Below are 19,843 nucleotides of genomic sequence, written 5' to 3'. Positions count from 1 at the left end.
AGCAGGGTAAGCACCTGCCTTTTGTTAAGGGTCAGTAATATTGTCTTCATTAAATGTACAAATACTCTTTTTGCTTGAAATAATTAAGAAGGCAGTTGTTTTTAACTCAGAAGTCAGTTATGTTTTTAGAACAGCCCTGCACAACCAAAAATCCATGTAGCCCATTGTCCTCCCTTTGATGGTAGTCAGCAGGGGATGCTTGGAACAGGAGTACAGGCAGCAGGGCAAGCATGGGCTGAACTCACCTGAGCTCGTGGCAGAAGTGGATGGATTTCCCAGCTTGGGGGCTGTGTGCACACTGTGGCTGTAGCCCCTAATGATCCTGTCCTCTCTGAGATTGTCCAGTTTCCTGTTGAACTGTTAGTCCCTACTGTACCTGTGAAATTACTTCTGCAGCGTAAGTACATGATATGTGAAAAGGTGCTTTTTAATGAACACTTTATCTAGCAGTTTTACTGGATTCTGTCTTCCTGTGTTGACAGACATCATGAATAATCTTTCCCCCTTCATGTTTCCTGTCATATCTCTACAGATCTGTATTGTATTTTCATCACTCATTTATTTTTTTAAGCTGGGAGTCTTAGTCAGATTTTTTGGTGATCATCCTAGTACCATCTCCACAGCATTTCCAGTATTGTTACACCTCTTCTGCAGCAGGATCCAGCGCTGCTTGCAGCATTCAGGAGGTGAACATGCCATGGCACTATGCAGAGGGGTGAAGGTGCTTTCTGTCTTGGTCTTGATTCCTTTCCTAAGGATTCTTAATGTTCTGCTTGTTTTTCTGAACACAGCTGAGCCTTGAGCTGATGCTGTCAGAAGGCTACTCACATCTTTTTCCAAAATGCCCATAACTGGTTTAGAGATGGCTGCTGTATTTTGGAGTTGTTGTTTCCTCTGATTCTACCTCATTTATTGAGGTAGAGTTTTATTTGCCGATTAGAATGGGATGCAGCTGACTCGCTGAGCTGTTTGAAGGTTATAATATCTGTTCTGATCTGGTCAGCTAGTGAGTTTTTTACTCCATAGTTGAGAGAGAGATGAACATCGGCAGACACTATTCACCTGACTGTGATCACCTCTTCTTGGTAGGATCTGGTTGGCTTCCTTTGCTGTCCAGTTAACTGAGCTGTTTCTCAGATGGCAAAAGATCTGATTAATTCTGCTCGGTGTATTGAGAGACCCTTTAGCAACTATTGAAAGTTTTGAGTATCACATATAATTGAGTATAATCAGCAAGATATGGCAATTTCCTATAATCTCCCATTTTACTTCACTTACAAATATGCCAAACAGCACGAATTCCAGCCTAGTTTCCAGCAGTGTCTCCTTGACAGCTTCCCCTGCTTTTAAAGTCCCCTTTGTCTCACTCAAGGGAAGGTGCCTCTGTAGTTCAATAACCAGTTAAAAGTTAGAGTACAGTCTGTTGTGTTTTCTGTCCAACAGGATACATTTGGGTGCCATTTTCTTTTTGAAACAGCCAGTGTTGAGTACTGCAATATACAGGATACTGGAGTGTGACTCTCGCCTTGTTCCAGCTGCAGAATTTTTTTTCTCACACATTCTTACACGGTGCCTTCCCTGTGTTTACTTTTAAGGTTTCTCCTGGAAGGCACATTGAGTAGATGAATGCCCAGAGATTGTCTTTCAAGAGGGAAGTTTATGATAGTTTAAACTGTGTTAATTATTTACTGAATTGTGCTCTCAATTTCTCATACTTATTTATAAGTCCAGTACCATCTGGTAATTACATTGTTTACCTTCTTAGATGGTACGTAATTTCTTAGCAGTGGATGAAGAAAAGTAGGGCTGATTTGCAGACTCTAGTTGTAACTTCAGCTTTTCCAAAAGTTGCAATGTTTCTGTTACAGAACTGGTTGTTATTTGTATCTTTCTATAAAGAAAACAGAATGTGTTTTTTTAAGTCCAATCTAGATCAACATAAAGAACGCTGAATTCAAGCTAGGTAATTTTTTATGTGTACATCTTTTGGGCACCTTGTTTTGCGTTATCAGTTGTACACAGAGGCTTGTTTTAAATTCTTTTTTGTGTAGATTTGAATCTGTCTCCACATGATCTTTGTACTGAATTCAACTGACAGTTAGAGATTCTTGATAAGTGGATGCTTCAGCAGGCACACCCACTGCAACTATATTCTCAAAAACTAAAGTGAAAATGGTGCTTATTGGACATCTGTTATTCTTCATTGCTGATATTCCATACTAGAAGTCATAGTAGACAGAAACTACTGTTGCTGCTGTGATTTAACTTTAAACATGTCAGCAGCTAATTACAGAATCACAGAATGTCAGGGATTGAAAGGGACCTCAAAAGATCATCCAGTCCAATCCCCCTGCCGGAGCAGGAACCTAAATGAGATCACACAGGAAGGTGTCCAGGCGGGTCTTGAATGTCTCCAGAGAAGGAGACTCCACAACCTCCCTGGGCAGCCTGTTCCAGTGCTCTGTCACCCTCACTGTAAAGAAGTTCCTTCTCAAGTTTAAGCGGAACCTCCTGTGTTCCAGCTTGTGCCCATTGCCCCTTGTCCTATCATTGGGCATCACTGAGAAGAGCCTGGCTCCATCAATTCACTGAGCATGGTCTGGAAAAGAAGCAGGTGTAGTTGAAATATTATTTTATTTTGTTTGACAGCCCACCTTAGTATTAACCAATAGAAGAAGCCATCACTGTGTGGTATTTTTTGACTCTTTATTCTCACAGAGTAGAACTGTATCTGTGCTGACTGTATTTTATGTGCAGTTAAGACATTTGAGAGAGAAACACTTTAGTGCAGCTGTGCTTAGGTATTACCAAGAATTTTAGGTTTTCTTGTACATCTTGTCTCCCAGTGCTGGGCAAGTGAGAAAAGAATGGAAAGAAGAAGCATAGGGCTTGAGGATAGCTTGGAACAGAACAGAGGACTTGAGTAGTATCGACCAGTAAGCAAGAAATGTCATGTTGATGTACGAATGATAATGGAGAACGAGCAATGCAGAGGTCAGCTTTAATAAGCTGAGGAGCAAGCCCCAAAAGGGAACAGCAGCAAGAAGCAACACGTTCTTCCCCATTGGCTGCTCTTGAACACACTGTAATTACATGAAGGAGACATGTGAAGATGAAGGGCAACAGGGAGCCACCGCACGTCCTGCCAGACCTTGTCACATGTGCTGGTACCAGTCCAGCGTCTCCCGCAGCACTAGAGAGAATAGGAGCCCAGGGCTGGCTGAGGAATGACAGTTGTTTCCAGCTTTGTAGTTTGCAAGGATGCAATCTTTTTTGGAGGTACTGTGAGGCCCAGTTTAAAGGGGATCTGGAAAATCACAGGCATTTGACATCACATACAAATGTTAATAGCAAAACAAAAAAGGCAGGGGGGTGTGGGAGAGCACAACAGCCTTCTGTCCCACTGCCCGCATACTTAGCGACTTGTTCCACTGTTTATGTTTTTCATGATTGTTGTTTAATTTACTGTACATTAAGGCATCTAACCTCCCCTTTACCTTCAGGGGTTTCAGCTTGTTGATAATGTCACTCTTTTTTCCTAGTTAATTTTTCTTTAATGAGCAGAAGGTACAGCTGATTGTTGAGGACAAATTTGCAGCCTTCCCAAAGGATCAATTGATTTGATTTCTGTTTTCAAAAACCAGTTTAAGAGAGCCCTCAGTTATATTAATATTTTACTTTGCAGAGAAACTGGAAGTCTGGCAAGGTTAATAACATCTTTAAAAGAAAATGTATTCCGAAGTCCTATGGAATTGCTAAAATTAAGTGTTCCATCTTTGGTGTATGCTCTCCAAAACAATATGGCGTTTGTGGCTCTTAGCAACTTGGATGCAGCAGTCTACCAGGTAACACATGTTTTTGTCAGTAACTGATCTGTAAATACATTTCTCTTCAGTGTTTCATGAGGCGTGTGTGGTAGGTATCTGTCTGCCTAGCACACAGTACCATCCTCAGCCTCAGTGTTATAACAAAGCATCACTTGGCTGTTATTGAGAGTGCACACTCCGTTGTGAGAGCTCTGGTTTTCTGAGCAAACCCACTCACTGCTAGAGTCACTGCAACTTCACATCGTTGTAATTGGCGATGGTACAAAAACCCAAGGATCTGTAGGAAATCAGTTAATATGAAATTGTATTTGTCACTCTGTAGTTGAATTTTCTATTTTATTTTCTTGGTTTTGGAGGAGTTTATAAAACCCCATCCTCTGTGTTACATTCCCATCCTCTTTAGGTGACATACCAGCTGAAGATCCCTTGTACAGCTTTATGTACAGTCCTGATGCTAAACCGTACCCTCAGTAAGTTGCAGTGGTTCTCTGTCTTCATGCTGTGCGGTGGTGTTACCCTTGTTCAGTGGAAACCTGCTCAGGCTACAAAAGTACAGGTAAGAGTTTACATTTTGCCACTTCATGATGAAGAATAAACTGCCTTATACTTTGTATTTCACTGTTCAGCAGCTGGGAATAAAGTAAGGTCTCTTACACTCCACACAGCAGGACCTGTGTCCTATTTCCAGCCACTTCATCTACAACATAAATGCTAGTTTGATGGTTCACTTTCACTTTTATTGCGTACCAGTTCAGGCAGGCTTGCGGGATTGCTCCAGTCTCACTTGTTGGAAAGGCACCTGATTGCTACAATTAGTGTAAATTACCACAGTCGTCATAATCAGTCTAATGCACCATGGTAGGAGTATCTGAGTAATACAGTGTTTGCAGCAGTTGGCCCTGGTACTGTAATTGTTGGAGCAGAGAACTTGGAATCGAAGCACTTGGCAGAATTGGGAGTGAAACTCTAATGCCTTGTGGGTGTGGCTATGTCATGTAAACACACCCTTCAGAGACACTGACCTAATCCCGTTCTAGGAAGAAACAAGTGTCTTCTGTTTCTTAGGGCTGAGTTGCTGGTCAGTGACATTAGTGGGAAAGACAGGTCATGCAGCTGGGGAGACTGGCCACAGCCAAGTAGACGGTGCCTCTGAGCACTGGAAGGGTTGGTAAGAGTACAGCTTTAGCTGAGCATTTTATACTGTAAGGAAATGCTAATACTGTTGCTGCACTTAACACAGTAGCTCTGGAATTGATTATTGTCAATTACTGAAGTGTTGCATCCTTTTTAAAATACCGGTTGATGTTGCAGGTGGAGCAGAATCCATGGCTAGGGTTTGGAGCGATTGCTGTTGCTGTGTTATGTTCAGGATTTGCAGGTATAGTATTATTTCTGTACGCAGGTCACATCAAAGGGACTAGAGAACTCATGATGTTTAAAACAGGACATTCTACATCAGTTAACTGTCCTTGACAATTACAAGATAAAAAAGAACTTTATCCCCTCTGCCCATAATTACCTTCTCCTTGCAGTAATTATGACAGATTTGGGACATGGTCACTCCAGTTGTCAAGCAGATGACTAGGAGCACACACTGCTGGTTTTATGTGATGCAGCTTAAGGAGGCTGGTTTGTAAGTGGAAGCATCTTTCAAATGCTTAGAGTAATACTGTGGGAAACATCCATAATGACTCACTCAGTACAGTTAATTAATGTACATCAGTTTTATAAAGTTGCCTTTACAGTGAATAGTGTATATAGTCTCCCTTATAGTGACCACAGGAAACACTTGCTTTTTTTTTATGAGGGGAACTGGGTTCCTCACTAAATTCTTGCACTAGCTCAGCCCCGAAATACACATTGCTGTAGTCCTGTAGGTAGAAAAACTAACGGAGGTGCAGAGGGAGCATAAGGAAGGCAGAGAGGAAGATGATTAACAGGAAGCCTGGATAAACTCCATGAATGATTTTTGGTTGTTGGGGTTGTTTGGTTTGTTGTTTTGTTTTGTTTTTACAAGTAGCATTTCCACTCAGAGTAGTTTTTCTCTGTCTTCTGGCTTCTGCAGAAGGAGACCAGAACTGAAGGACAAGTGAGCTGGTGCTAAGAAATAAGGAAATTCAGATTACTACTTAATGTGAAATTTGGCTCACAGGGGCATGTTTTCCTGTCTGTTAATTGGATTCTTCCCCCTCCCTTTGTAAGAAAAGAAGGTACTATCATCCTCCTCTAGCACCATGCAATCCTGTAAGAATAATCTTGTGCTGTGCATACACACTTCTTACTCCTGGGAAACATTCTGGCTGGCAGAGGGGAAAAGGAGGAAGATGTTCTTGTTTGGTGTCTTTTCAGTGAAATGGGCACTTTGAAGTAGAAATACTAAATCAGACTGTGTAGAGCTCAATCAGCTTTTCCTGGAAGGTTATAAATTTACTCATTTCAGTAGGTGCTCCCAAGCCAGGAGACAAAATACAGCATTCACAGTGAAGCCTTCAGAGTCTCCTAGAGACTCTAGCTTTCTCTGATAATGTGGGGAGATAGCTGTGCTTCTGAAGGTCTGCAAATTCAGACCATTGGAAGGGCTGCTGCGGGCAGCTCTAGAGGAATTGGACACGTATGACTTTCTTATCCAGCATAAGGATTGCAGCTTGGGTGTTTCCTCACTGAGCTGTAGCTTTGAGGCAGCTGGGAGGACAGAGTATTTCATCTATCGAGCTCCTTGTGCCCTTGGGGCTTTACATGTTGAAAACATAAATCCTATTCAAACTCCTTTCCTCTTCTTCCTTCCCACGCCCACATGAAGAAGTTGTTTTGGCATTAAGCCTTCAGTTTCCGGACTGGCCATGTTAAGTGTTTTATATTATTCCAGCAAAATAAAAAAAGTTACATGTTTTTGTCCCTCAGAGTTGGAAAGAAATTTTTTCTTCAAACTGCTGATCCTGTGCTAATTTCCAAGTATCCAGGGGCCCAACAATGCTTATAGAAGCATTGGACAAATACATAATTGGCTTCACCGAGGGCAAGTCCTGCCTCACCAACCTAGTGGCCTTGTATAATGGAGTGACCACATCAGTGGACAAGGGAAGAGCTATGGATGTCATCTGTCTGGGCTTCTGTAAGGTGTTTGACACAGTCCCCCACAACATCCTTCTCTCTAAATTAGAGAGTTATGGATTTGATGGGTGGACTGTTTGGTGGATGAGGAATTGGTTGGATGGTCACATCCAGAGGGTGGTGGTCAATGGCTCAATGTCCAGATGGAGATCGGTGATGAGTGGTGTCCCTCAGGGGTCTGTATTGGGACCAGACCTATTTAATATCTTCATCAATGACACAGATGGTGGGATCCAGTACATGTTCAACAAGTTTGCTGATGACACCAAGCTGAGGTTGACATGCCTGAGGGATGGGATGCCATCCAGAGTGACCTGGAGAAACTCAGGAAGTGGGCCATGTGAACCTCAGGAGATTCAACAGGCCAAGTGCAAGGTCCTGCACTTGGACTGGGGCAGTCCCTGGTATCAATACAGGCTGGGGGCTGAAGGCATTGAGAGCAGCCCTGCAGAGAAGGACTTGGGGGTACTAGTGGATGAGAAGCTGGACATGAGCTGTCAGTGTGCACTTGTGGCCCAAAAGGCCAATCGTATCCTGGGCTGCATCAAGAGCAGCATGGCCAGCATCTTGAAGGAGGTGATTCTGCCCCTCTACTCCACTCTGGTGAGACCCCACCTGGAGTGCTGTGTCCAGCTCTGGAGTCCTCAGTGCAGGAAAGACATGGACCAGATTCAGAGGAGGGCCAGAGGGATGGAACACCTCTCCTGTGAAGAAAGGTTGAGAGATTTGGGGTTGTTCAGCCCGCAGAAGGGAAGGCTGTGGGGAGACCTTATTGTGGCCTTTCAATACTTAAAGTGGGCCTGTAAGAAAGATGGGGACAAACTATTTAGCAGGGACCTTAGCAATAGGACAAGGTGTAATGGTTTTAAATGAAGAGGGCAGATTCAGACTAGATGTAAGGAATAAATTTTTTACACTGAGGGTGGTGAAACACTGGAACACCCCAGAGAGGTGGTAGAAGCCCCATCCCTGGAAACATTTCAAGGTCAGGCTAGACAGGGCTCTGAGCAACCTGATCTGGTTGAAGACGTCCCTGCTCACTGCAGGGGACTAGATGACCTTTAAGGTCCCTTCCAACCCAAACAATTCTGTGAGTCTATAATGGCAGATCCTTTGTGACTTTGAAACAGTACTAAGGAATAATTCCTCCTAAGTAACAGCCGTTCTTCCCTTCATCCTGCCTAGCAGAGTGAGTTTTATGCATTTTTGGGAATTTGAAAGCACAATTTCTTTGGCTTACTTGTTTTATAACAAGTTGTAGTTTATAAAGTTTACAAGTCTGCTTCGTACTTAAGCCAGATTTCTGGTATATCGATGACATCTGGTTGTGCTCTGTGGCTCTTCTCAGTGGGCAGAAAACTCGAGACCAGTTACTGTGGGTTCTTTTAAGCACTGCAGTTGTCAGCAAGACTAGTTTTTTGCTGGTATTGTTGTTTGGACTTTAAAAATGTATATTCATATGAAAGAAAAACAAACAAGGAAACATGGAATCATTATTTGAACCCCTGAAATATAAATCTGTTCTCTAATTTATTCACCATAAATATTCCATATACTGTATTAAATTATAAATATTTATTTTCTTAATATAGAAATATATTAAAATTTTTCATGAGTAAAAGAGTAGCAAGACTTCCCTTGAAGCTAACGCTGTGATTTCAGGAGTAGGAGTGTGTTCCTAGGGCGTCCAGCCCACAGGTCTTCTCTCTGTGCCCTTTGTCCTTTCCATACACTTTCCTCGTATCGTGTGAAAGATCTTGGGTGACATGAATCAACAATAAGCATTTAGTCAGTAGGTCTCACACCAGAAAGTCGTGGAAGTGGCTGAGAAGATCTGAGTCCTGCAAACTGTTATCTCTGGTTTGAAATGTGGAGGAAATACCAGAGATTAGCAGAGTGCTGGTATGGGAGCAGTGGCTAAAAAGGCAGCTGGTGATGGCCTTGTCAAATGTCGACCTTTTAGTCTGACCTGCACCTCCTGAGTAGAATAATTACAAACTATTTGGGGAATTTCAGTAATGCAGAGCATAAAAGTAATGCTCATCAGTGTGGCACTGTGAACAAGAGCTTTAGATTAAAATGAATTCCATTTCCTCAAAACCAATCTGTAGTTTCAGTTAGCAGAAAGCATCAGTTTTGAGTTGCTCTTGTAATCCCCTGAAGCTGTGGTTTCAGAACGTCACCACTCTGCCAAGTACTCTGCAAGCACAAGGCTTCTGAGGAATTTTAGGTCTCAGTGCTGAGGTAATATAGTCCCACCCCTGGTTTTATTTTTTTTATTGCTAAGTATCCCAATGGAGGAGACAAAAAAAAAAAAAGTTCTACATCATACTAAAATACATGAATCCTGTCCTGGGGATAAAATACCAGGTGCCAAGGTGAAATGCTTTTTTTTTCTGGTGGAGAATTGTACAGAAGAAGCTCTGCTGGACAGAAGCCTGGCAAATCAAACAGAAATGAGGAGTAGTTTCAACTGTCGATGAGGTTCATTGTTAAAATAACTGTAAAGAGGAAATAGAATCTATGTTTGATGTTATGTACCCATTAAAATGATCCTGTCCTGGAAGACACACATTAGCAGGTTGTGATTTTGGGCCTACTGCATTGAGAACTTCTGTGAAATGTAACTGTCTGTAGGACAAGATGATTCCAGTAGTCTTGTCTGGCTTTAGAACACTATGTACCATGAATCATTAAGGATGACACTTCATCTCACTGAAACTGGTTTGTTTTGTTTTGTTGATTTATTTTTTTTTAGGAGTTTATTTTGAGAAGGTCTTAAAGAGTTCAGATACTTCCTTGTGGGTGAGGAATATTCAGATGTACTTATCCGGGATTGTGGTGACTTTATTTGGTGTGTACATGTCAGACGGAGCCCAAGTTCTTGAGAAAGGGTTTTTCTATGGCTACACATACTACGTCTGGTTTGTCATCTGTAAGTATCTTCTGGTTTTAGGGTCTTGTTACATTGGTTGGCTTTTTTAACTATAATGGCATGAAGCTACAAATTCAGTCTGACCCACTGTTCTTTACTGTGTTTTGAGGTTTTTTTAGAAGTATCATTATCTTGGAAATTATTCACATGCTCAATTTAAAATTGTGCTGAAACAGCAGTCCCAATAACTGAGTAGTGAGCAGATCGTCTTTAAATGCGTTGTATCTGATCTACTGGATGCCGTGTAGACATCCCACTTTGCTGACTGCTGCATTAAATCACCAACTAGGATGACGTAGCCCAAACAAGGAGTACACCAGTGGAGTAAAATGCATCATTTCGGGAATAACCTGCTGCACCTTTACTAACACAAACATGTCACCTGTTTTCCAGTTCTCGCCAGCGTAGGTGGCCTCTACACTTCCGTGGTTGTGAAGTACACCGATAACATTATGAAAGGCTTCTCTGCAGCCGCAGCCATTGTTCTTTCTACTGTGGCATCAGTCATCCTCTTTGGCCTCCAGATAAGTAAGTGCCTTTTGGCCTTGGCTTTGACTGTACGTGCGTGTTTCCTTCCTGGCTAGCAGGCTGTCCGCAAGTTCCTACCAGAGCAACCATTTGTGCCTCCTTTGAATTCTTCTGGTTTTGACTTGGCCTTCTCCAGGACTCCTGTGCACTAACGCATCGTCCCTGTTGTGTTACGCACGGTGCCCGATGACCCTGTGCTTTCAAAGCCACTCACAGTTTGTTCTGTCAGAGGCATCCCACACCTCAAATGGAAAGGTTCTCTCTGGTTTAAATAGCTTATGAATTTATACAGTTTCCTTCGCGAGTCACTGTCTGATGCAGTTTGGTGTGTGATACAGCTGTTTACCTGAGACTGCTCTTGAGAAGTTACCATTTCTTGTTGGTTTTAGTACAGCCAGTGCCAAGGTAATTCCTCAGCTGTTTCTGCAAGGGCTTTGCCAAATCCCTGTTAGGTTAAACCTGCTACTGCAGTCACTTTTGCCTTCCCGTTTGCTGTGGCCAACACCACATGGGAGCGAGTCAGGCAGCAGCTGGGGTCATGACTGATGTGCTGAATTAATTTTTTTAGAGGAAACAGCAGGTTGCTTTGGGCTGTCCTGCAGCTGCAGAGGATTTTCCCTCTGATCAGTTTTCTGTCTGATACTGTACCCAGTAGCTCCTGCTCACTCCTTTGCTGTTCAGGTTTGGGTATTTTTTTCTTTTCTACCGTAATCCAGAGCTGGTATGGTGTGATGGTGGAAAAAACAGCTTCTGAGGTGGCACTAGTGAGGTGAAACTTAAGGAAGGTTTGCGTAAGGAGAAAATCATCCGTGTTTGCCTGAAAAAGAGCATTTTAAAGGAAGTGATGACAAACACAAGCAGTTTAAAAACTCACTTGGGTGTCTAAAACCAGAACATTTTCTTGATGCTTGGCACAAATCAAGCCAAGGTGATCTTTCTGTGCAAGCCTCATTAATAGTGTTTCTTAACCCTGTCTAGAAGTGGAAAGGCAAACGAAGTGTGTTATCGCAGGCTACTTCATCCCATCCACCGTGTCTATTGTTTATTGTAAAGTAAGCCTGTCAGGGGGCATCTGGAACTACAGGTGTCTCGTGCTTGCTTTTCTGACATCACCACGTTCTGGCTGATATGGGACAAACTGAAATGGTGTGGGGATTGTAAACGCTCAAGAGTTCTCAGGGACAGAGGATACCTGTAGATTCTGTGAATTATTAACAGCTTGTTTTTGTGTTTGGTTTTGAATAACTTTATTACCGTCATTCAGATATCACCGTGACTTACACAGCTTGGGCTTCTGAAGGTTTCTTCCTCACAGGGAGGTATTTAAATAAACTATTTTTCTCTCCTTTCAGCTGTTACCTTCTCCCTGGGTGCTCTCCTGGTCTGTATTTCTATTTACCTCTATGGATTACCTCGACAAGACACCACAAAAATCCAGCCATCAGAGACAACAAGCTCAAAAGAGAGACTTGCTCCTGTGTGACATTGTCCATAAAAATGGACAGACAAGAGAAAAAATGGACTTTAAAAAAAAAAAACCTGCATTTTTTAAAAATTAGCCTTAAGCTAGTCATGAAATGGTTAAAGTGGGATAGACTAAAAGCAGAAGTTAGTTCTGTTTTACATGTGAAGTTCCCAGTGGCTGGTGCTGAGGCGACGTCACGGCCGAGGAGCTGGACGGGTGTTTTACTGAAGGTATTCTTCATTCACATCAGACAATGAAGAGCCCCGTTTACAAGGAAAGCAGAATGAAGGAACTGAACACACAACTGTATATAATGTATATAATGAGGGAAATTGGTTCTTTGTGTATTTGATAAACTGTCTTGTCCTTTGAGCACAGAAGTGCCCAAAAGCTTCATAAAAATATATTAAAAAGAGCAAATACTGCCAGCATTTTCTCTTAAACTAGTTTGCAGTTGGTTTGATTAACACCAGGAAAGGTTTCTCTTCCAGGTCATACATATGAGATGAACAGAGTACTTTTCCAGTGCTTTTATGATTAATTAATAGTATTTTTTTTCCTCTCCATGCAATCAAGTCTCACATGTCCTGACACCACAACACCAGGAGTAACCATGCTTCAAATGTCACATCACCTGGAAGTGATGAGAAGCAGCACTTGGCTTTTTGGTTTAAAAAGTCAGGAAGAAAGACTGGTGTTTTTCTTAAGCTGCAGATTTTATTTCACTTTTCAAATGCTTTTTATACCTGCTCTAACTGGTAGAGGGATTTTCTAGTCTGTGTGTTTTGTCAAACACCAGTTGTATGGGGGAAGGTTCCTGTGTTGTCTTGTATCTCTGGCTTAAGTATGAATGAGTCAACTCAAGGCATCAGATTAGATTTTTATCTGTACAGTTCCTCTTTAAAACTTTTTGTGCATAAGAGAGTGATGTTTGAAAAGAGTTCCTGTAATGCATGTTAGGCTTTGATTTAATTTATGAGTGCCAACTCTAGTATTTCAACCTCCTCCCTTATTTCCCGAGGCCTCACTCAGTTTAACCCTTCTGAAAACAGAAACTCTGCATGGAGGGAAAACTGAATTCGGAGCTTTGGGCAACTTGTTTACATTCAAAGTGGAGTAAAAAAATGTGGCTGAGTTTATATCCTGGTTTGATTCCTTCAGACATGAATTAACCAGCTGGGCTTTCCCTGAAAGGGGCATGTTAAAAGAGCAGTAACAAACATGCTTAATTCTGTTCCAGTGGAAGAGGATGCTCCACTCTGCCTTTTGCCAACTGTTCTGTGCATTTAAACAGCGCGTCACCATGCTGCTGCTCTGGTGGGTCAAGGCTTTGGTGGTGGTGAGTAGTGTCAGGCACTTCAGAGGCTGGAGCAGCCACCCGCTATCTTACAGGTGACACTCCACCTCTCTTCAGCAGTGTGGTGGCTCAGGGGGGCCAGGCAGCACCTGCCAGGTCTGACTGTGTGCACAATGCTGAGGGAGCACCGTAGTTCCTGTTCCACCAGCTGGGCAGCAAACCCTCTTCTCCCTGGTCATTGCGTTGGTGTGACATAGGAATGGGTGAGGAACAGGATGTGACAGTTGGTCTTGGCTCGTGGGAGTGAAGTACAACACACAGGAAAAAAATGCTCTGGCATGGTCTGACTGTTACAGGGTGTAGAACACCTGTAGCTGTGGTACCATCAAGCCTCGGTACACAATGGGAGAACTTTGATCACTTAGGACAACACAGTTAATACCACTTCCTCTACCAAAAGGATGTTATATGTACAAAGGTAAATACAGAGCAGTTCACTTTTATGGGAAATGGCAGGTAGGCTCATGTCTTAAGTACACAACCTCCTACCAAGTGCCTGGGAGAAGGCAATTGTGACAGCCCTGGCCTCCCCGCAGTGGTTGTGCCATGCAGGCTCACCTGCAGTGGGCATGATGGAGCATAGAGACCTCCAAGAGCTGATAGGGAGGTTCCACACTGCATTAGCAATAACACACAGGGGAGTATTTATATTCTCTTGAAAAAAATCCCTTTACCAAGAGATGTGACTTTACATTGCACGCAGCCTCGTTACATTTGAGTTACAGGTGTGATGCCAAGAAGTTTCATTCCGTTGGCCAGAACCGAGCGTGCAGCTTGGAAGAGACAGAGCCTTGCCTGGAAAACAAGAAGGGCTTACGGTCAGCTTCGGGTGTTGCAAGGGAACAAGGCATACTTCTTGGGACAGCAGTTAGGAGCAGTCTCCTGTCACCCAGCCTCAGTCAGAGGTGAGAACACCGCGTGTCCTCTGTCCCCAGGCAGGGTGCTGGGACCGACACACGCATAATCCGAGTAACACACACCCCCATGGTGGCAGAATTCCCACCAGCTGTTTGATAGCCCAGAACAGCATCAGCAGAGGGACACTTGTGTCCAGGAAGGGAAGCTGCAAAGTGGTGCCCAGCCCAGTCTAGTATCCTCAGGGCAAAGCAACCAGAGGTGATGTGATGCCTGCAAAAGAGCTGGCAGTGACTAAGAAGTGAAAACGTCTTCCATGCACCACAGGCTGTTGCAGCCTGAGGATACTGCTGGAATTTCTCCTCTCACTGTGCCTGGGTTAGAGGCTGTCCAGCAACTATGGGCTGCTTTGAAAATTTCACTCTTCCTTGTCAATGTCTCAGCTGTCACACAGCTGGCTGTTCAGGAGGGGCTCTATCAGCCTTACTCCAAAATAGTTCTTGGAAGCTGTCACAGTGTAAGATATTTAGAAATATTTTTTTACAGGATAAGGAACTGAAATTTTTCCCTGTAGGTTGGACTATCATCTTAGGTGTTCTTCCCAAGAATGCATGGAACCACCTTCAAAGGCAGGAATAGCTATAGCATCAGAGCTCAACTAGAGAGTGCAGCTCCATCAATTCCACTGAAATTTTTTCCCCCACAACACAGTTCAATACTTAAATTTGATTTTTGACCAAAATCACATAGGTAACTGAATTTGAAAAAGATAAAAGAGGAAATAAAAAAGGCAGTATAATTAGTATGTCATTTACTGAGCAGTTAAGGGGTCAAACATTGCCTGGGAGATCAGTAGAAAATAATTTGCATCTATTTGGAACTGCGCATTACCAGTTGTCAGCCTCAGTGCCTCAGCTAGAGAGGCAGTATGGACAACTTGGGATATGTAGGTGGCAAGAAGGAGAGAGATTCAGTGATCTCCTAATTCTCTATCTTCCTTCCCACATAAGCCACTAAAGGAAACCATCAGAAATTAACCAGCGAGTTAAATGTTGAAAATGTTTGCTTTTAAAAAGTTCAGAAGGAAAGGTGATGAGAAGGAAAGGGGTTTGATTAGGTTTGGAGCAGGTGTCCTTATGGAACATTCTGTTTCGGAAAGATGAGGCAGAGCAGCCCTTTCCTGAAGGCAGAGCCAGGAACAGCAGCCCCTGGCACCCCGAAGCGGTGCTGCCCCCGGACAGCCTGCCAGGTTGGCTCATGGGCCCGCAGGTGCATATTCACCCCCCGGGTTACACAGCTGGGCTGGCAAAGCCCTGGGGATCATTCCTCCAGGACACCCTACACAGACTGCAGCCACGTAACAACCCTGTCCCCCATACCTGGGCTACTTCAGGGGCGCTGCCTTTCACAGGAAGAGTTTTATGTGCCACAGCTGCAAGATGGCTGAAAGGGAAAACAGAAAGGTGAGAACGAGCAGGTCTCTTGACAAGAGCAGTGCTCGGGGCTACAGAAAGCAGCAGAACTGGAAGAGCCACACCTGCAGCATGCCACAGACTTTGCTCCAACAGCCTCTCTCACCTGGCTGAGGGAGGGCATGGTTTTCTGTAGCCTGCATGTTGTCAGGGCATGCCATCAATCAACAATTTCATGCTTGTAAAAAAAACCCCAAAACCTCAAAAAACCCAAACCAAAACAACCCAAAGAATTTCTCCACTCCACCCCCCAAAAAAGCCCAAAACTGGCCTGGAAAGATCCTTGAGAGCCTGCCCTGTCATTCCCAAGGTGCAAGATTCTTTATACCATTTTCCCTAACTTGTTAAAGCTGTCCCCATAAACAGGCTCTACAGCTTCCTCAGGCAAGCCTACTCCAGTGTTTCACTGTCCTGTTGAATCAGACAGGTCCCTACAGAGACCCTCCCTGTGGAGGTCCCATATGCAATATGACTTTCAGTTATAATATGGTTTGTCCATCTCAACACCTAGGCTGAGATCAGTGGTTAAAAGAGGTTTGGACAAAATTTCCTAGCTGAAATTTTGAGATTTGAGAGCATATTATCCGCTCAGATCTGCTCTTTAAGATACACTTTGTCCAGCACGATTTTGGGTTCAGACACCAGACTGCAGCTAAGTGATTCTTTTTTCTTGAAAGCAGTTATGCTTTCTGAGGAGGCTGCGTTGTTCCTGGTTCCAACCTCCATCTCTACTATTTATTATATTACTTGCTATCCTACTTTATACCTTTCCTGCTCCAGAGAGACTGTCCCACAAATTTACATCTTCCCACTATTTTGACTCTTCAAAGCAGTGCAGATGTGAGGGCTGCAGAGCCAGCTCAGGAAGACCTGTCCTAACTGGAGATGGATGCCAGTATCAGCAATCACCTTACCTAAGTGTGAGGAGGTAGCTGACAATGTGCTTGGGTTGCAGATCCTGAGAAGATCTATAGAGGACCTCATCATACCTGTGAAGAAAGAAAAGGATTGTGTGGTGTTAAAGTGGTAGGAAGGCATAACTCAGATATAAGGCTCATCAGACTTGCTTAAGTCAGAACAAACACACAACCACAACTACAGAATTAACAAAAATAATCTTCTGAACCAGACCCAAGCCATGTAATTAGTACACAACTGATTATTTCTTCCTCGTTCACTTATTACTGAAGGAGATGATTGCTTCTGCTCCTCATCACGCAAACGCTGTAGGTGGCAGAGCTCAGAGAGGCAGGCTATAGCAAAGAGAACACAAGAGCTATATTTGCTCCTGGAACATTATGTCTGGTTTTACATTTCAACACTAATTGCAAGTTCCTAGGAGCAAAAAACATGTATTAAATAACCAAGGCAGTCAAGAGTCCCTTAGAGGATGCTGCCTTTAGTAAACGCAGCTTACAGTTTTAAGTAGCTAAAGGGAATCTTGCAGCATTAGGAAAGGCAAAACCAAAGTGCATTTACATAATCCAGGAATAAAATCGAGATGTTTCATACAAATTCTGTATGGTGCTTGGTCAGACTCAAAGGCCTTTGCAAAAAGCAGACCTGAAGCTCTATTAAAATGAGAGCTCTGCAGTGGAGCAACAATCTCTGTTTGAAAATGGACACGTCTGGGCTGCAGTGATCCCTGCAAATCAACCCGAAATACATCAACCCTCTCAGCTTTTCCACAGCAGATGGGCAGCTATACACTAACCTGGTAAAACCAAGAAACGACCCACGAGGTTTCTGTGAACTGCAATTGCACTGGATCAGTAAGGTACTACTGGTCCTGTTTAGAGCGCTGGCTGGTGGTGCTGTTCCTCAGGAGAGCATGCAGCATATGACAAACTGCAGGCAGACCTCTTGAGGCAATGACAGTTAATGGTAGGGCACCACAACCTACAGCTGCAGGCTGAAGAAGTCACTTGGGACTCCGACATGACTTCTGGAAGTCCAAATTTTAAACAGATGCCCTCAAGAAGCCCTTAGTGTGGCCGAAGAAGTTAACTCCCTGGCACTGCACAACGTGGTATACAGGAACTCTCACTGGGAATTCTGAAAGCCTCAGTTACTTCCAATTCCATCACAGGTTGCACAACATGCACAACTCTGTCTCTGTATTTTAATTACACACCTATGAAATAATGAAAACAGAAACTGCTCAACCTTAAGACCGAATTAATGAAGAATATTACTGCTATTAACAGGAATTAGTTGTGCATGTTCAGTAGCTCTGAAGGACACTGAGCTACCAAATGTGCATGCACATTTCACCTCACCCAGAAGTACCTCCTCTCCCCTTTCCCACATGACAAAAACAGAACAAGAGAGACCAAGCAAATCTGCAGCTAGTATTTATACAGAACTTAGCATATTTTGGAGAGGACAAGAAATAACTAAGAGGCTCATGTACACAAAGTATGTTCCAAATACTGCTTTTTCCCCTCATATGGCTCCTAAAGTCCAAGAAGACTTCAAGTGAGGGCTACTCTTGCAATCAGCATGACCCAACAGACAAGCCATTGCCTGAAATACCCATTTTTCCTATGACTGTGCAGTCTGTGCCTGCTTAACAGGCTGGAGCAAATCCTGAGGTTTATTTTAAGGGAACTGGTATTTGGAAAGAAAACGAGACAAACCTGAGAAGATGCTGAAGAACAGAGATGGCATCTGGCTCTTGCAAGCACGCCACATTAACATCAGTTAGCTGCTCATTCCTATGCATCTGTTCTAAACTAAATGAGAATGAAAAACAAATGTTGGATGAAAAACTCTTGTTAGCACAGCAGAACAAGAAAAACAGTAATTTGTGTTTTTAAGAAAAAAGGGTAAGCACCTTCTGCCCAAGCTGAATGAAACACTGAGACAGACTAGCTGACTTCAATCCAAGATGAAAAATAATTAAAATTTGTGCTGGCCATTCCCTATCAACAGGATCAGAGATATGCACGGACAACAGGTCCAGAAGCTGATGCTAGAAGGATTAGGGGTGTAGTCAATACCCTGGTAACAGTACCCTAGTACCATCAGTACCTAAATGGTAAGGGAGTACCAGAGGAGTACACTACAGAAAGGGACCAGGCTTCATGTTCTCCCTGAATACCCCCTCCTATTAGCACTGCCTCAGACAGAACAGCAGGTTGGTGCAGACCTTTGGCCTGATCCAGGAAGTTATCTTACATGCGTTTATGAAAATACATACCCATGTCTGCATTAAAAATGCTCTGACTGATCAGTAATGTTCAAACTAGACTCTTCTGAAATTCTTTTAAAAAAAATAATTAAACATGTTGAGTGTTTGACCTGAGTCAACTGGAACAGTTGCCAACAGTAGGAAATAACAGAATGTTAGAAAGACCCTGGCTACCGTGGTAGCAAAAAACATCAAAGTCAGTCCTGAGATTTGGTATATTTTACAAGTACAGGCTTTTTGGTTTTTACACCAGTTTCCTTAATCCTAAGGCCACCATTACTGACACCAATCACACAGAGAGGCTGTTTCTAGAACTGAGAAGGTACATGGACAGTTAGCTCAGCCCTGTGGAAAGGAGGTGGAAATTCCATTTTAATTGGCTTGCTGTTCTGGGAAGTCTCAGCGATTCCTGTCATAAACTCACACCTCTGCTGAAAAGGTGAACATGTGTCACATTTAGGGAAGAAGTTAACACTACTACTTAACAAAGCAGTAAGTTAATAAGGTTAAAATACATGTTGAACTGTACTTCTGCATACAAACGCTCCTCTTACCTATGGAGTCTGGCATGAGTGTACTGCAAGAAAACGCCTGTATCTCCACGACTTTGAAGAGCTCGATCCCAGCTAAACTGATAATCAGATGACAGAAGGCCCCGGAAGTCCTGGAACAATAAATTAATGTCACCTAGATATGGCTCTCCATCTCAATTTTTAACTTTTCACAGAAGATCCATACACCCTGGGACGCAGCTCAGACTCACCTGAATTATTAGTGCCGCAAGACCAACTTTCTCTGCTGTCTCCACAGGGTCTTCTATCTCTTTGGTTGCTGAAGACAAATGGAGAAAAAGACACTAAGTCCATAGCAGCGTAACGATTCCCTTGCTCGGACTTGGAGATGCCAATAAAACAGCATCTTCTAAAACCGTGAACTAGGAATATGGAAATTGTCAGGATGCAAACAGCAAGCAGTCCAGGCTACGAATCTTTCTTAGAAGTTGAGATGGGCTGTTTAGATGGGCTTTTTTCCCCACGTCCCCTAGTATGTGTAATGCAGATTTTAAGGTCAGAAGAATCATAGAATGGTTTGGATTGGAA

At 43.2% G+C, this 19,843-nt stretch overlaps 2 protein-coding genes across 2 annotated transcripts in view; one reads left to right on the top strand and one right to left on the bottom strand.

Moving 5' to 3' along the window:
* Positions 1-12,275, top strand: part of SLC35A1 (solute carrier family 35 member A1) — a 13,619-nt gene extending 1,344 nt beyond the window's left edge. Inside the window, exons 2-7 of the mRNA XM_010168969.1 lie at positions 3,686-3,845; positions 4,231-4,383; positions 5,139-5,205; positions 9,697-9,873; positions 10,267-10,401; positions 11,754-12,275. Of these exons, the coding sequence (XP_010167271.1) occupies positions 3,686-3,845; positions 4,231-4,383; positions 5,139-5,205; positions 9,697-9,873; positions 10,267-10,401; positions 11,754-11,884 (823 nt within the window). The 3' untranslated portion in view covers positions 11,885-12,275. The remainder of the gene's footprint in view (positions 1-3,685; positions 3,846-4,230; positions 4,384-5,138; positions 5,206-9,696; positions 9,874-10,266; positions 10,402-11,753) is intronic.
* Positions 12,276-13,880: 1,605 nt separating this feature from the next.
* On the bottom strand, positions 13,881-19,599 carry LOC104525742 (probable arginine--tRNA ligase, mitochondrial; the record flags this gene model as incomplete). The annotated part of the gene is made up of 6 exons (XM_010168980.2): positions 13,881-14,018; positions 15,458-15,521; positions 16,465-16,539; positions 18,190-18,285; positions 19,298-19,407; positions 19,507-19,599. Coding segments are annotated over 6 exons (525 nt in total), but the record flags the coding sequence as incomplete, so codon positions are not given.
* Between the last annotated feature and the right edge of the window lie 244 nt (positions 19,600-19,843).

This window comes from Antrostomus carolinensis, unplaced genomic scaffold (genome assembly GCF_000700745.2).
Source record: "Antrostomus carolinensis isolate BGI_N321 unplaced genomic scaffold, ASM70074v2 scaffold12230, whole genome shotgun sequence".
NCBI lineage: Eukaryota > Metazoa > Chordata > Aves > Caprimulgiformes > Caprimulgidae > Antrostomus > Antrostomus carolinensis.
The sequence above is the reverse complement of the archived record's forward strand: the minus strand, read 5'-3'. Positions and strand labels throughout refer to the sequence as shown.